This window comes from Micropterus salmoides, unplaced genomic scaffold (genome assembly GCF_014851395.1).
Source record: "Micropterus salmoides isolate LMB-PRFRI ecotype aquatic unplaced genomic scaffold, ASM1485139v1 Ms_hic_scaffold_19, whole genome shotgun sequence".
Taxonomy (NCBI): domain Eukaryota; kingdom Metazoa; phylum Chordata; class Actinopteri; order Centrarchiformes; family Centrarchidae; genus Micropterus; species Micropterus salmoides.
The window spans coordinates 167,890-184,547 of record NW_024041039.1 but is presented as its reverse complement, the minus strand read 5'-3'; the positions used below and the strand labels follow the sequence as shown (position 1 = coordinate 184,547).

At 47.2% G+C, this 16,658-nt stretch overlaps 1 protein-coding gene across 1 annotated transcript in view; it reads right to left on the bottom strand.

The window, feature by feature from the left end:
* The window catches only part of LOC119910661 (mitogen-activated protein kinase-binding protein 1-like), a 59,341-nt gene extending 43,505 nt beyond the window's left edge, over window positions 1-15,836 (bottom strand). The window contains 2 exon segments of the mRNA XM_038729385.1: window positions 2,611-2,702; window positions 15,207-15,836. Of these exon segments, the coding sequence (XP_038585313.1) occupies window positions 2,611-2,702; window positions 15,207-15,326 (212 nt within the window). The 5' untranslated portion in view covers window positions 15,327-15,836.
* Between the last annotated feature and the right edge of the window lie 822 nt (window positions 15,837-16,658).

The following is a 16,658-nucleotide window of genomic DNA, read 5'->3' as shown; positions in this document are numbered from 1 at the left end:
CCCACTTCACGTCTCTTCATCTGTAAACTGAATCTGAATCTTCTGATCTGAACACAAAACCGACCAATCAGCAGCCCCACAGCTCCAACGGCCCGGCTGATTGGCCGGCTCTGTGGGACTCTCTGCGGCTTTGGGAAGGTGCCTTCCACTGCTCGCCCTCTTACATTCCCATCATTCCTCTGGGTTCAGACTCATCCAGAGAGATTTAAACAAACGTGTGACCTCTGATTCACCGATGAAGGTCTGCCTCTTCCTCTGTGTCACCACATATTAGTTTATTTTTTAAACCTGAAAAGATTAATGGTACATTTTCTTGTTGTTTCGCCCCCTGCGAGACTTTTTAGGAATAACTTTTTCATTTTATCCCCAGCTGCATTGAAGAATATTTTATTTACATTATTATTATTTACACATTACCATCTTATATTTCCAAGACAAACCCTCGACTGCAACAAACACCCGGTACACAATGTTTAACATCCGTCTCCTCCCTCCAGCTTCGGTCTGCTGATGACTTTAAGATGTGAAACTTTACCAGGACACCCTAATAAACACAGCGGGCAGCCTGAGCTGAGCCCACAGACGCCTCAGAGTTTACTATTTATTTGTTGACGGAGCTCCACCCTGCACCACCTGCAGCCTGTTATAGGGGATCCAGGAACCCCCGAAAACTTCCAAAGATCTTTTTAAAACAGCTTCAAAAACTCCCGCTCAGTAAAGAACCACCTGGACGCCCAGCATGGCCATGGATTGCTGAGACCTCTGTAACCCTGTGACCCTGTAATCATTTCCACTGTTGACTCTTCAGAAACCAGTGGAATCCCCCGGAGGACCTCCTGGACCCCGTAAAAGCCCTCTGATACTCCACTGAGACACCCACCCAAGAACTCCTGGAACCCTCTCAAGAATCCTCTGTAAAGTTCCCACGAAACAGAAACCGGAGCGCTCTTTGCTTCCGTATATGTACGTGTTTCCTGTTAAAACACAAAGCTAGGGACGGACTTAAATATCGATTGACGTTTGCAGTAGCCAATAGCGCTGAATCTGCGTTACGCCCGCACCCCATCATGCAGACTCTGTGCAGACCAGTTCCAGCTCCCGCCGAGTGACCACGGCAGCCGGGACCAAACGCCATCCTCCAAGACCAACAGAGACCAGTCTGACGAGAGGGAATACACTACCGAGGTGGATTTCTTCGGGTTTGGCTCTGGGAACCCCGGGACCAGAGTCAGCTATTAGGACCGCTAGCAGCCCGGCTAATGTTAACTGAGCTAACTAGCTACAGATGCAGACAGATTGTTAGCAACAAAAACTGAATCTCTCTGTCCTCCCTGAATCTCTGTAAACCCTCGGTGCTGTGTTCCCTGTTGGTCTTTGAGGCTGTGTTTGCTCCTGTTCAGGCTTCACTCCGAGGCCGCTTTCATGGCCCGCTCGCCCCTGGACATAAACCTTACAAACCTCCATGGCTTGAGTGATAATAGAAGTGTAACGTTAAACAACAACACGCCCCAGTGCTCCGAGCTCCCAGTCCAGGCAGAGCCGGCTAATGTGAGCGCTAACTGAGCTAACTAGCCGTTACTATAACAACAAGTAAAGCTCTCTGTTCATCAGCGAACCGTAAATCCGTAAATCACAGATAGTTGAGGCAGGAAAGCCGGGGACACCAGACAGAGAACCAGGAAGTATCGATTTCTCCAAAATCAGTTAACAAAGACGTTTTTGTACCGTAATCAGTGAGGGTCCACTCAGCCCCAGAAATACTACACTACCAGAAACACTACACTCCGGTGGCGTCATAAAAATTAGAAAGCTTTTCATTGGACGATCACCTCTGAAACACCCTCACTGATCCCTGGAACCCCTAAAAGACTGTAGAGACCCACCAAGAACTCCTGCAGCCCCCTCAAACCAACATGACCTTTAAGAAAATTAATAAGAAACCTTTAAGAACCTTGAGAACCCTTTCAAAGCCCCAAAGAGACCTACAACAGATCCCACAGGAGCCCCCCAGGTGGTTGTGGGTTCAGGGCCCTGCTGAAGGGTAAAATCCTGCAGCCTCTGGGTAAATATCAGTCCCAAGGCTCCTGATGGGCCGCTGTGTGTGTTGTCTCTTTAAACACATGATGATAATCTGATAATCTGATAATCTGATCATGTCATTAAACTTTAAAGTCCTGAGAACCACAGAGAGAGCCTTACATTCCTGCTGGACTTTGTTCCTCTGTCCGATCCCCTCAGCTGGAAACATTCAGTACAATAACGCAGTATTTATACATTATCATACGCATCAGCTGCGTGTCGGTGTCCTGCACTCATGCTTCAGACAGACAGACTCTCCGTGACATGGAGACCCAACAGTTCCCACCATGAGCAGCACTTGGCCACAGTGGAAAGGAAAGCTCGCAGGGACAAAGGTGCAAACAGGCCTTAACCTCGAGCAGGACTCGGGGTGGGCGGCCGTCTGGCTACTCTTCGACAGGCAGTCGAGTCTTTTCACTGATTCTACTTAAGTTAATGTTTAAAATATTTCCAGGGTTTACAGGTCAGCTGCTTAGATACCGCCGAAAATAACAGGACGACAAAATCAGTAAAAATCAGAGGGTCTCTCACCCGGCAGGATACGCCAGCAGTCCGGTCCGGGGGTCGCAGGCCAACGCTCGGTTCCCTGGAGCTGTGATACCCAGAACCTTCTCCAAGGTCACCTGGAGGGAAAAGGTCATCAGTTATTAGTTTCTCTCAGACAGTAAATTAACATCCAGGGTGAACGGCTCTTCAGGAAAAGAACTGAAGAAGCCTGATGGACAGGGACTCAAACAGCTGATACACGATATTATTCCGCGGGTACCACTAATGCATCAGCAGGGCGCCGGTAGACCCGAACATTTTGTTGGGAGACCTAACAAAGCATTTTGTTTTACAAAGTCAGGAAGTGATGTCTAAGTGAAGCCTGTTGTTGCCTCACACATAACATACGTAACAGCCCGGCCTTTATTTGGGGCAGGCCTTTAATTCCACTCACACAAAGCTGAAGTCAGCTGCTATCATGCTGTTCCAACCAGTATGAATATTACTTGTGTAAAAATTATTATATCAAATCATTCATTTGATCGAGCAGCTGAAGCGGCGACCCCGCTGGGTTTAACAGCTTTTATACATCCAGAGAACATCTATAGACACCAGACCAGGCTTCTAATGGAGACCTGCGTGCGTCTAATGCAGGCCAGGAAACGGGAGGCAGCTGTTAGTTTTACAGTATTTACTTAACACTGGTGACGGATCAGTACTTGGCATCGGCTGATACCCGAAGCCCAGGTTTTGGTATTTGGACAGAAAAAGTGGGATTGGTGCGTCCGTACTCGGATCAGCGGTGTAATGTCTTCAGGTATCTTCTACCGAGTCCAGTTGCCGTCGATCGTAAACCACCTTGGATAACTATGACTGAGTGACTGATGACCTTGGATTCCTTCAATAACCTTCTAAAACAAAGATATCTCTTAAATACTCCTGGAACCACTTCAGGACCCTGTCAGCCAAAACTGACCCTGATAACCTCCTTACATCCCCTGAACAAAGAGCCGGACTGGGTGACGTGTTCCTCCATCACCATGAACACATGGGAGTTTGTTGACGGACTGTCAGAAAGTTCCCTGTTATCGTATCCCTCTGGTGGATTTACTGTATTTTCTTGTAGTTTTGGCCAAGTGTGCATTTGTACTTGGATTCTGGCCGTTTCTAACATTTATCTTTACTTTTAGCTTTTCTTTATCGACTTTCTCTGACTCAGGTTGGTGGAAATCTGAAGCCAGACGGCCACAGTTGACAAGAACTAAAAAGAAGATTTTCTCCTAAACACAAATATGTGGATATACACAGATCAGCCATAAGATTATGACCCCCTGGACTGGACTCCACCGTGTGCTCTGACCCCTGTCCATTAGAACCAGCATCAACTTCTTCAGCAGTTGGACCTACAGCAGCTCGTCTGCCGGATCAGACCACACAGGCCAGGTTCTGACCCCTGCAGACCGGTTTGGAGATGTTCTGACCACAGTGTGGTTCAGATCCTCACACTGTCCCTTTTCCTGCTTCGAACACATCAACTCTGCGGACACGATGTTCGCCTGCTGCCTGACAGACCCCACCCACTGACAGGTGACCAGGTGATCAGAAACTTATGGCTGATCTGTGTAAATGATCAAATCATTCCCCTCGTTGGGAATCAAAGCATTAGAGCGACGTTCATCCGCCGCTGAAACTAGTCCCCAGCAGAAGCTCTAGTTCCTCCTGCTTGTTGGATATAAACTACAGTGAGCGGCTGTTGCAGGAAATAACTGAGCCTTTTAAACATTAACTTTATATCTGTGAGGATGGACCGACATGTTGGTGGTTTGGGTCTGAACACGAGATAATTTGAAAGGCACAGACTTAAACTTGTGACATTTTAACAGCACTCACACTTACGTCTTGATCCATGCTGCTTAAAAGAGGCCTGAAGAGTCTGGACTTCTGCTTGAGCAGAACAAAGTCTCCTGTCCAATCGGTGTCTCTTTCTTAGTCTGACTTTAAACCAGACTAAACTTAGTCCTGTCTAACTTTCTGTCTGCACCCTCACAGCAGCTGGACGTTTCCTCTCCTCAGTCTGTTAGCATGTTAGCGGCAGGGATCACTGTGGAGTGCTGTGCAGCCCAATGCTAAGCTAACAGCAGCTAACTCCAGCACTGAGTCTGTACTGTGTGTGTCCTCCTCTCACATGACTCTCTCTCCCTCTGCACCAAACTCTATTTATGTTTTCACCCGTTTTCCCTCTCAGCTCTGTGTCTCTCTGGATCAACACCGTTTCCACTGGTTCGTCATGTCAACTTAAAACTGGTACAAAACCAGTTCAGATGAATCATCAGCTGACTTTGTTTAGCAGAGATGAGTCAGTGCGAGGTGTCGGACTGAACGTCTCCTCGCCATCTAAGGACACAACCTGCTGACTCAGCTGTCAACTGGACTGAAGACAAAGCTTTAACGTTCTGTTAGCTGCAACAACCAGCTGATATTCACTGTGATCAGCTGATGACAGTCTTTAACCTGTCCTTCAGGAAATCGATGATCTGATTGGCTCTGAAGAGTCTGTGTACATGTGCTTAGATAGTTTCCTAACTGGTAAACACCAGCAGTGGAGGATGTGAGTGGATCAGGTGAGTAGAAAGGTCGTCGCCACGCCGTCCTGACCGCTTCTCACTTTATATTCAACATGTATATTCATTTATTTATTCATTTATTTTAACTTCTTAACTTTCTTCCTGCTTTTTCAATTTATATCTTATTTGTTTGATGTGTTTTATCATCATTATCATCATTATTATTATTATGATGTAGAAATAAAGCTGAATAAAACACTCAAACACCACCTTTGACCTACAGCTAACGTGACACATAATCAAGTGAGAAACAGCAGCTAGCACAGTGCTAATGCTAACACAGGCTACATACAGCGTTACAGGTAGAAACACGAACTGCAAGTCCCGAAACATCAACACACAATGATTTACTTTAAAGGTCCAGTGTGTAACATTTCTGAGGACCTGTTGACAGAATCAATATAAGATCTCAGTGAGCTCACAGAATGAACCGGGCCTCCTACAGGTCGCCATGTTTCTACAGGAGCCCAAACATACGGTGTAACTGCAGAATGATGGAGACACCGACGCACAAGTATAAATGCCTGGCATAGCAACACGTGTAGCCCTGATGCTGGAGCTGAACTGTAAATCAAGCTTTAAGAGCACATGAACATGTAAATGTTCGGTATTTGTATAGCGCCTTTCTAGTCTTTTCGACCACTCAAAGCGCTTTTACACTACATCTGCATTCACCAGTCACACACATTCATACACTGAGCCTAAGTGCTCAAACGGAAACTAACATTCACACTCATTCATACACTGGCACTTCGACACGCAACCAGGGGGAGCCAGGGATCGAACCGCCGACCTTCCGATTAACAGCCAACCCGCTCTACCTCCTGAGCCACAGCCGCCCCCGCCAGCAGGGGGCGCCTTAAACCTGCGTCCTCTCTAGCAACCAGCAGGGGGCGCCTTAAACCTGCGTCCTCTCTAGCAACCAGCAGGGGGCGCCTTAAACCTGCGTCCTCTCCAGCAACCAGCAGGGGGCGACTTAAACCTGCGTCCTCTCCAGCAACCAGCAGGGGGCGACTTAAACCTGCGTCCTCTCTAGCAACCAGCAGGGGGCGCCTTAAACCTGCGTCCTCTCCAGCAACCAGCAGGGGGCGCCTTAAACCTGCGTCCTCTCTAGCAACCAGCAGGGGGCGCCTTAAACCTGCGTCCTCTCCAGCAACCAGCAGGGGGCGACTTAAACCTGCGTCCTCTCTAGCAGCCAGCAGGGGGCGACTTAAACCTGTGTCCTCTCTAGCAGCCAGCAGGGGGCGACTTAAACCTGCGTCCTCTCCAGCGGCCAGCAGGGGGGACGACTTAAACCTGCGTCCTCTCTAGCGGCCAGCAGGGGGCGACTTAAACCTGCGTCCTCTCTAGCAGCCAGCAGGGGGCGACTTAAACCTGCGTCCTCTCCAGCGGCCAGCAGGGGGGACGACTTGAACCTGCGTCCTCTCCAGCGGCCAGCAGGGGGCGACTTAAACCTGCGTCCTCTCTAGCAGACAGCAGGGGGCGACTTAAACCTGCGTCCTCTCTAGCAGACAGCAGGGGGCGACTTAAACCTGCGTCCTCTCTAGCAACCAGCAGGGGGCGCCTTAAACCTGCGTCCTCTCTAGCAACCAGCAGGGGGCGCCTTAAACCTGCGTCCTCTCTAGCAGACAGCATGGGGCGACTTAAACCTGCGTCCTCTCTAGCAACCAGCAGGGGGCGACTTAAACCTGCGTCCTCTCTAGCAACCAGCAGGGGCGCCTTAAACCTGCGTCCTCTCCAGCAACCAGCAGGGGGCGCCTTAAACCTGCGTCCTCTCCAGCAGCCAGCAGGGGGCGACTTAAACCTGCGTCCTCTCCAGCAGCCAGCAGGGAGCCGACTTAAACCTGCGTCCTCTCTAGCAGCCAGCAGGGGGCGACTTAAACCTGCGTCCTCTCTAGCGGCCAGCAGGGGGCGACTTAAACCTGCGTCCTCTCTAGCGGCCAGCAGGGGGCGACTTAAACCTGCGTCCTCTCTAACAGCCAGCAGGGGGCGCCTTAAACCTGCGTCCTCTCTAGCAACCAGCAGGGGACGACTTAAACCTGCGTCCTCTCTAGCAGCCAGCAGGGGGCGCCTTAAACCTGCGTCCTCTCTAGCAACCAGCAGGGGGCGACTTAAACCTGCGTCCTCTCCAGCAACCAGCAGGGGGCGACTTAAACCTGCGTCCTCTCTAGCAACCAGCAGGGGGCGACTTAAACCTGCGTCCTCTCCAGCAACCAGCAGGGGGCGACTTAAACCTGCGTCCTCTCCAGCAACCAGCAGGGGGCGACTTAAACCTGCGTCCTCTCCAGCAACCAGCAGGGGGCGACTCCACCGGCTGCAGAAAGAAGTCTATGAGAAAATGTTTCCACTTCTCAGCTGATTTATTCCCTCAGTAAACATTTTCATGATGAGTTTATGGTCTCAGTCGCTAGTTTCAAGTCCAATGGAGCACCTGAATTCACCGCGAGCCACTGGCTGCAATTCAAAATCCACTAGATGGCACCAAAACTCTGAACCTTTAAGTCTTAATAGAATTTAAAGTTATATAAACATTCCTCCCCCTGGAAACAGGGTCCAGGTTTACTGGACTGGAAACAGGTTTGTTTCTGCTGTAAAGTTGAACATGGAGGTCTGAGGCGACTGAGACTCTAGTGGCCACTGGAGGAACTGCAGTTGTTGGTGTTTGAGGCCTGACGCCTGGTTACCAGCAGGATTCCGGTTTATCTGCCAGCTGATCGTGAAGGACTGGATGTGTTAACTGATCTGAAGGAGATGTCACAGTGCAAACATCTTCAGACTGAACACAGACCAGTTGTTCCTGTTCTTCAGCAGATACTGATACTACTACTGCAGGAGCAAGACCTGAGGAGTTTTTCCGGATCTGATTCTCACTACACAAACACAAGGTTTGTCCTCCGGCATGCAGAGAGACGGGGGGGTTCTCTGTCTATAACCAGCGCTCGGAGTAACAAAAGTTCCCCAGTTACAGTGAAGTTTTGTAATAAAACACATGTTGGGAATATTTTACCTGACGCGCGTCACAACACGGTTTAACCTGATGTTTACTTTATTTAATAATTCACCAACACGCAAAACATTTCAGCACCAGAAGGAAAATCTGTGAGTAATGATTTGTAAATTTATTTTTGATCGTGGATCAGGCCTAAACTGAATCCTGTGTGTGTTGCTGTCGGAGCGTCCTGATCGATCTAAATGATCCATGATGTTCTGCTGCTGTACGATTATTTAATGTGCACAGCGTCTTTCTGAATGTGGAGACGATTCATCCTATTTTGCCCATCAGCAACCCTCCTGCAAATAATCTCTAATAATCGCTCTGGGTTGAGTGTTACAGTGTGTGTGTTACAGGTGGCTGAGCGGTGCGTCGGCGTGGAGGCGCTCGTGTTAACCGGCTGTCAGTCTAATCGACATCGTGGCCGCAGCGCGACGCCTCCCACTCCAGTTTCAACATCTGTTTCTGCAGAAAACTTCACAGACATCAAAAAATATCAGAACTTTACAAGGAAAAGATTTTTAAAAGCTGCGGTAACAACTTCAGCTTCTTCCAGGCTGCATGAAGAGGAGGAGGAGACACCTGCAGCGACTCCGGCTGCATCACAGCGTCTTTGTGGAAGAGTTTTAATCAGATGGATATATAACATCATGTCAAAGTTGGCTCCTCCATCTCACTGAAACAGGTTTCATGAGGACTCTGAAGGCCACGTGCTAATCACCAAAGGAGGACTCGTGGTTTTCTTCTTCTGTTCATCACCTCGAGACCCCTCAAGTTTATCTCGGGAGCCGTTTGGGGCTCCTGACCCTCAGGTTGGGAACTACTGCAGACAGACGTTGGATAAAAGCATCAGCTAAATGAATAAATGTGCTGCTGCGGCGTTGTGTGTTACTGTGTGTTACTGTGTGTTAGTGTTACTGTGTGTGTGTGTTACAGTGTGTTAGTGTGCGTGTGTGTTACAGTGTCTTAGTGTGCGTGTGTGTTACAGTGTGTTACAGTGTGTGTGTTACTGTGTGTTACACTGTGTGTGTTACTGTGTGTTACTGTGTGTGTTACTGTGTGTTACAGTGTGTATGTGTTACAGTGTGTTACTGTGTGTGTTACTGTGCGTGCGTTACTGTGCGTGTTACAGTGCGTTACTGTGCGTGTGTTACAGTGCGTTACTGTGCGTGTGTTACAGTGCGTTACTGTGCGTGTGTTACAGTGCGTTACTGTGCGTGTGTTACAGTGCGTTACTGTGCGTGTGTTACAGTGCGTTACTGTGCGTGTGTTACAGTGCGTTACTGTGCGTGTGTTACAGTGCGTTACTGTGTGTTAGTGTGCGTTACTGTGTGTTAGTGTGCGTTACTGTGTGTTAGTGTGCGTTACTGTGTGTTAGTGTGCGTTACTGTGTGTTAGTGTGTGTGTGTTACTGTGTGTTAGTGTGTGTGTGTTACTGTGTGTGTTACTGTGTGTGTGTTACTGTGTGTTAGTGTGCGTGTGTTACAGTGTGTTAGTGTGTGTGTTACAGTGCGTTACTGTGCGTGTGTTACAGTGCGTTACTGTGTGTTAGTGTGCGTTACTGTGTGTTAGTGTGCGTTACTGTGTGTTAGTGTGCGTTACTGTGTGTTAGTGTGCGTTACTGTGTGTTAGTGTGCGTGTGTTACTGTGTGTTAGTGTGCGTGTGTTACTGTGTGTTAGTGTGCGTGTGTTACTGTGTGTTAGTGTGCGTGTGTTACAGTGTGTTAGTGTGCGTGTTACAGTGTGTTAGTGTGCGTGTTACAGTGCGTTAGTGTGCGTGTGTTACAGTGCGTTAGCGTGCGTGTGTTACAGTGCGTTAGCGTGCGTGTGTTACAGTGCGTTAGCGTGCGTGTGTTACAGTGCGTTACAGTGCGTTACTGTGCGTGTGTTACAGTGCGTTACTGTGCGTGTGTTACAGTGCGTTACTGTGCGTGTGTTACAGTGCGTTACTGTGCGTGTGTTACAGTGCGTTACTGTGCGTGTGTTACAGTGCGTTACTGTGCGTGTGTTACAGTGCGTTACTGTGCGTGTGTTACAGTGCGTTAGTGTGCGTGTGTTACAGTGCGTTACTGTGCGTGTGTTACAGTGCGTGTGTTACAGTGCGTTAGTGTGCGTGTGTTACAGTGCGTTACTGTGCGTGTGTTAGTGTGTTACAGTGTGTTAGTGTGCGTGTGTTACAGTGTGTTAGTGTGCGTGTGTTACTGTGTGTTAGTGTGCGTGTGTTACAGTGTGTTAGTGTGCGTGTGTTACAGTGTGTTACAGTGCGTGTGTTACAGTGTGTTACAGTGTGTTACAGTGTGTGTGTGTTACTGTGCGTGTGTTACAGTGTGTTACAGTGTGTTACAGTGTGTTACAGTGTGTGTGTGTTACTGTGCGTGTGTTACAGTGTGTTACAGTGTGTTACAGTGTGTGTGTTACTGTGCGTGTGTTACAGTGTGTTACAGTGTGTTACAGTGTGTTACAGTGTGTGTGTGTTACTGTGCGTGTGTTACAGTGTGTTACAGTGTGTTACAGTGTGTGTGTTACTGTGCGTGTGTTACAGTGTGTTACAGTGTGTTACAGTGTGTTACAGTGTGTGTGTGTTACTGTGCGTGTGTTACAGTGTGTTACAGTGTGTTACAGTGTGTGTGTGTTACTGTGCGTGTGTTACAGTGTGTTACAGTGTGTTACAGTGTGTGTGTTACTGTGCGTGTGTTACAGTGTGTTACAGTGTGTTACAGTGTGTGTGTGTTACTGTGCGTGTGTTACAGTGTGTTAGTGTGCGTGTGTTACAGTGTGTTAGTGTGCGTGTGTTACAGTGTGTTAGTGTGCGTGTGTTACAGTGTGTGTGTGTTACTGTGCGTGTGTTACAGTGTGTTAGTGTGTGTGTGTTACTGTGCGTGTGTTACAGTGTGTTAGTGTGTGTGTGTTACTGTGCGTGTGTTACAGTGTGTTACAGTGTGTTACAGTGTGTGTGTGTTACTGTGCGTGTGTTACAGTGTGTTACAGTGTGTGTGTGTTACTGTGCGTGTGTTACTGTGCGTGTGTTACAGTGTGTTAGTGTGTGTGTGTTACTGTGCGTGTGTTACAGTGTGTTACAGTGTGTGTGTGTTACTGTGCGTGTGTTACAGTGTGTTACAGTGTGTTAGTGTGCGTGTGTTACAGTGTGTTAGTGTGTGTGTGTTACTGTGCGTGTGTTACAGTGTGTTACAGTGTGTTACAGTGTGTGTGTTACTGTGCGTGTGTTACAGTGTGTTACAGTGTGTTACAGTGTGTGTGTTACTGTGCGTGTGTTACTGTGCGTGTGTTACAGTGTGTTAGTGTGTGTGTGTTACTGTGCGTGTGTTACAGTGTGTTAGTGTGTGTGTGTTACTGTGCGTGTGTTACAGTGTGTTAGTGTGTGTGTTACTGTGCGTGTGTTACAGTGTGTTAGTGTGTGTGTGTTACTGTGCGTGTGTTACAGTGTGTTACAGTGTGTTACAGTGTGTGTGTGTTACTGTGCGTGTGTTACAGTGTGTTACAGTGTGTTACAGTGTGTTACAGTGTGTGTGTGTTACAGTGTGTTACAGTGTGCGTGTGTTACAGTGTGTTACAGTGTGTTACAGTGTGTGTGTGTTACTGTGCGTGTGTTACAGTGTGTTACAGTGTGTGTGTGTTAGTGTGCGTGTGTTACAGTGTGTTACAGTGTGTTACAGTGTGCGTGTGTTACAGTGTGTTACAGTGTGTGTGTTACTGTGCGTGTGTTACAGTGTGTTAGTGTGTGTGTTACTGTGCGTGTGTTACAGTGTGTTAGTGTGTGTGTGTTACTGTGCGTGTGTTACAGTGTGTTAGTGTGTGTGTGTTACTGTGCGTGTGTTACAGTGTGTTAGTGTGTGTGTGTTACTGTGCGTGTGTTACAGTGTGTTACAGTGTGTTACAGTGTGTGTGTGTTACTGTGCGTGTGTTACTGTGCGTGTGTTACAGTGTGTTACAGTGTGTTAGTGTGCGTGTGTTACAGTGTGTTAGTGTGTGTGTTACTGTGCGTGTGTTACAGTGTGTTACAGTGTGTGTGTTACTGTGCGTGTGTTACTGTGCGTGTGTTACAGTGTGTTACAGTGTGTTAGTGTGCGTGTGTTACAGTGTGTTAGTGTGTGTGTGTTACTGTGCGTGTGTTACAGTGTGTTACAGTGTGTTACAGTGTGTGTGTGTTACTGTGCGTGTGTTACAGTGTGTTACAGTGTGTTACAGTGTGTGTGTGTTACTGTGCGTGTGTTACTGTGCGTGTGTTACAGTGTGTTAGTGTGTGTGTGTTACTGTGCGTGTGTTACAGTGTGTTACAGTGTGTTACAGTGTGTTACAGTGTGTTACAGTGTGTGTGTTACAGTGTGTTACAGTGTGCGTGTGTTACAGTGTGTTACAGTGTGTTACAGTGTGTGTGTGTTACTGTGCGTGTGTTACAGTGTGTTACAGTGTGTTACAGTGTGTGTGTGTTAGTGTGCGTGTGTTACAGTGTGTTACAGTGTGTTACAGTGTGCGTGTGTTACAGTGTGTTACAGTGTGTGTGTGTTACTGTGCGTGTGTTACAGTGTGTTAGTGTGTGTGTGTTACTGTGCGTGTGTTACAGTGTGTTAGTGTGTGTGTGTTACTGTGCGTGTGTTACAGTGTGTTAGTGTGTGTGTTACTGTGCGTGTGTTACAGTGTGTTACAGTGTGTTACAGTGTGTGTGTTACTGTGCGTGTGTTACAGTGTGTTACAGTGTGTTACAGTGTGTGTGTGTTACTGTGCGTGTGTTACTGTGCGTGTGTTACAGTGTGTTAGTGTGTGTGTTACTGTGCGTGTGTTACAGTGTGTTACAGTGTGCGTGTGTTACAGTGTGTTACAGTGTGTGTGTGTTACTGTGCGTGTGTTACAGTGTGTTAGTGTGTGTGTGTTACTGTGCGTGTGTTACAGTGTGTTAGTGTGTGTGTGTTACTGTGCGTGTGTTACAGTGTGTTAGTGTGTGTGTGTTACTGTGCGTGTGTTACAGTGTGTTAGTGTGTGTGTTACTGTGCGTGTGTTACAGTGTGTTACAGTGTGTTACAGTGTGTGTGTGTTACTGTGCGTGTGTTACTGTGCGTGTGTTACAGTGTGTTACAGTGTGTTAGTGTGCGTGTGTTACAGTGTGTTAGTGTGTGTGTGTTACTGTGCGTGTGTTACAGTGTGTTACAGTGTGTGTGTTACTGTGCGTGTGTTACTGTGCGTGTGTTACAGTGTGTTACAGTGTGTTAGTGTGCGTGTGTTACAGTGTGTTAGTGTGTGTGTTACTGTGCGTGTGTTACAGTGTGTTACAGTGTGTTACAGTGTGTGTGTGTTACTGTGCGTGTGTTACAGTGTGTTACAGTGTGTTACAGTGTGTGTGTGTTACTGTGCGTGTGTTACTGTGCGTGTGTTACAGTGTGTTAGTGTGTGTGTTACTGTGCGTGTGTTACAGTGTGTTACAGTGTGTTACAGTGTGTTACAGTGTGTTACAGTGTGTGTGTGTTACAGTGTGTTACAGTGTGCGTGTGTTACAGTGTGTTACAGTGTGTTACAGTGTGTGTGTGTTACTGTGCGTGTGTTACAGTGTGTTACAGTGTGTTACAGTGTGTGTGTGTTAGTGTGCGTGTGTTACAGTGTGTTACAGTGTGTTACAGTGTGCGTGTGTTACAGTGTGTTACAGTGTGTGTGTTACTGTGCGTGTGTTACAGTGTGTTAGTGTGTGTGTGTTACTGTGCGTGTGTTACAGTGTGTTAGTGTGTGTGTGTTACTGTGCGTGTGTTACAGTGTGTTAGTGTGTGTGTGTTACTGTGCGTGTGTTACAGTGTGTTACAGTGTGTTACAGTGTGTGTGTTACTGTGCGTGTGTTACAGTGTGTTACAGTGTGTTACAGTGTGTGTGTGTTACTGTGCGTGTGTTACTGTGCGTGTGTTACAGTGTGTTAGTGTGTGTGTTACTGTGCGTGTGTTACAGTGTGTTACAGTGTGTGTGTGTTACTGTGCGTGTGTTACTGTGCGTGTGTTACAGTGTGTTACAGTGTGTTAGTGTGCGTGTGTTACAGTGTGTTAGTGTGTGTGTGTTACTGTGCGTGTGTTACAGTGTGTTACAGTGTGTTACAGTGTGTGTGTGTTACTGTGCGTGTGTTACAGTGTGTTACAGTGTGTGTGTGTTACTGTGCGTGTGTTACTGTGCGTGTGTTACAGTGTGTTAGTGTGTGTGTGTTACTGTGCGTGTGTTACAGTGTGTTACAGTGTGTGTGTGTTACTGTGCGTGTGTTACTGTGCGTGTGTTACAGTGTGTTACAGTGTGTTAGTGTGCGTGTGTTACTGTGCGTGTGTTACAGTGTGTTACAGTGTGTGTGTTACTGTGCGTGTGTTACTGTGCGTGTGTTACAGTGTGTTACAGTGTGTTACAGTGTGTTAGTGTGCGTGTGTTACTGTGCGTGTGTTACAGTGTGTTACAGTGTGTGTGTGTTACTGTGCGTGTGTTACAGTGTGTTACAGTGTGTGTGTTACTGTGCGTGTGTTACAGTGTGTTACAGTGTGTGTGTTACTGTGCGTGTGTTACTGTGCGTGTGTTACAGTGTGTTACAGTGTGTTAGTGTGTGTGTGTTACAGATAAGATAGAACATAGATAAGATGGTTGCCTTTGATGTGGGAGACCTGGGTTCGATTCCCACTGTGACCCATCCACCATTGTGTCCCTGAGCAAGACACTTAACCCCTCGTTGCTCCAGAGGCGTGCGACCTCTGACCTCTGACATGTATAGCAATTTTAAGTCGCTTTAGATAAAAGCTAAATGTAATGTACTGTGTGTGTGTTACATAACATTTAGAGACATTTCTTCTTCACTTCTTGTCTGAAACTTTTATTTTTAGAAGAACCTGCTGGCAGGAAGTCACGTGTTTATGTCCCTATTAAACATATTTGAATTATTTTAGATACCAGCTGATCATCACAGAGCCTAATGAGGCTCCTTCAAATTAAGAATAAATAAAGCTGTCTTTCATTAGTCTGTGTGTGTGTCTGCGCGTGTTGAAGCGCGTGCGCACCTTGTCGCTGAGGTCCTCTTTGTGCCGCGCGGCGCCGCTCCGCCTGCGCAGTTTGATGGACGGGGAGCGCAGCAGGTTCTTGATGCGGCTGCGGATCGTGCCGCTTCCCTCCGCGGCCATCGCGCCGTTAGCTGCCCGGCTAGCTGCGTCTCTCAGCGGCTGGAGCCTCTCTGTGTCGCGCTCTCCTCCGCGGCCGCTGCCGTCATGCCGTCTGCGGGCCGAGCCGGGCCGGAGGGTTCAGCGAGCCTGGCTCCGGTACTGGTTCTGGTCTGATCCGGGTCACGGGCTCCGGTTCCGCTGCTGCTGCTCCGCATCTTATTTCTCCGCCGCAGCGAAGACACGAAGCGGCTCCAACACGACCAGGACCCGGACTACACCGCCAGCGTCAAGACCGCACGCGGCAATGACACAAACACTTCCGGTCAGGGTTTTCAGAATAAATCAGCGAGGACCTTTTTAAATAAATAATACAAGTTTCATTAAAGACAGTTGGTCCAAAGTGTGGTACTGTAGTTATAATCAGAGGGAAAGTAACGAGTACATTTACCTTATTTTGACCCACTACCAGAATCAGAATCCTTCACTGATCCCCAGGAGAAATTCTGGTACAGATACTCGCTTACAAAGGGTTGGGCATGAGGGAGTAGGAACAGACTTAACAGTAGACAATATAAGAAAGTATGAAAATCTAAGAATATAATGTGGATATTTACAGTATTATCAGAAGTGTCATAAATAGTGTAGCTATAATAAAATATTCCCAATATATTGAGGATATATTACACTACAAGGTGCAGTTCATCAGTAAGACTTAAATACCATACATTTCCTCTACGTTTACCTACAGCTGTAGTTAGTTACGTGATTTCAGTGCGGTAGGGTCGATGTTTTATTTCTTCCTGTTTCTGTACAAATCATTTTGTTTTAAATGTAAATAAATAACATTAACAGTTATAATAATCCAATAATATAATCTGTATGTAAACACTGTGAAATTTTATTCCACCATATTTTTGCTTTCTTCAGTACAATTTAATACTTGAGAACATTATTTTGATGCTACACAAGTACTTTCACAGCAGTACATGTTGAATGCAGGACTTGTATATACTAATTATTATATAATTACTTTAACTTCAGTAAATTATCTCTGTACTTCCACAACTGCTTGCCTGCCTTTGTGTTTGCCAGTACCTTGCTTTTACTTTGACGGTAAAGACTCCTCACTTCCGGTGTCGTCGTGCGTGACTCAGATTGACGCTGCTCTGACGCCTCCACGCTGCAGTGACCGCAAAGTGACGCAGCAGCGCCGCCCGGCGGCAGGAGGCGGGTTTAACAACAAGGCAATCCAAAGTGTTTTAAACATGAAGCAACAAAAGAAAAAGAAGAAGACATTTAAAGAGTTAGAAAATAAAAACAAGCTGAAGCCTTAAATTTAATTTAGTAAAAAGT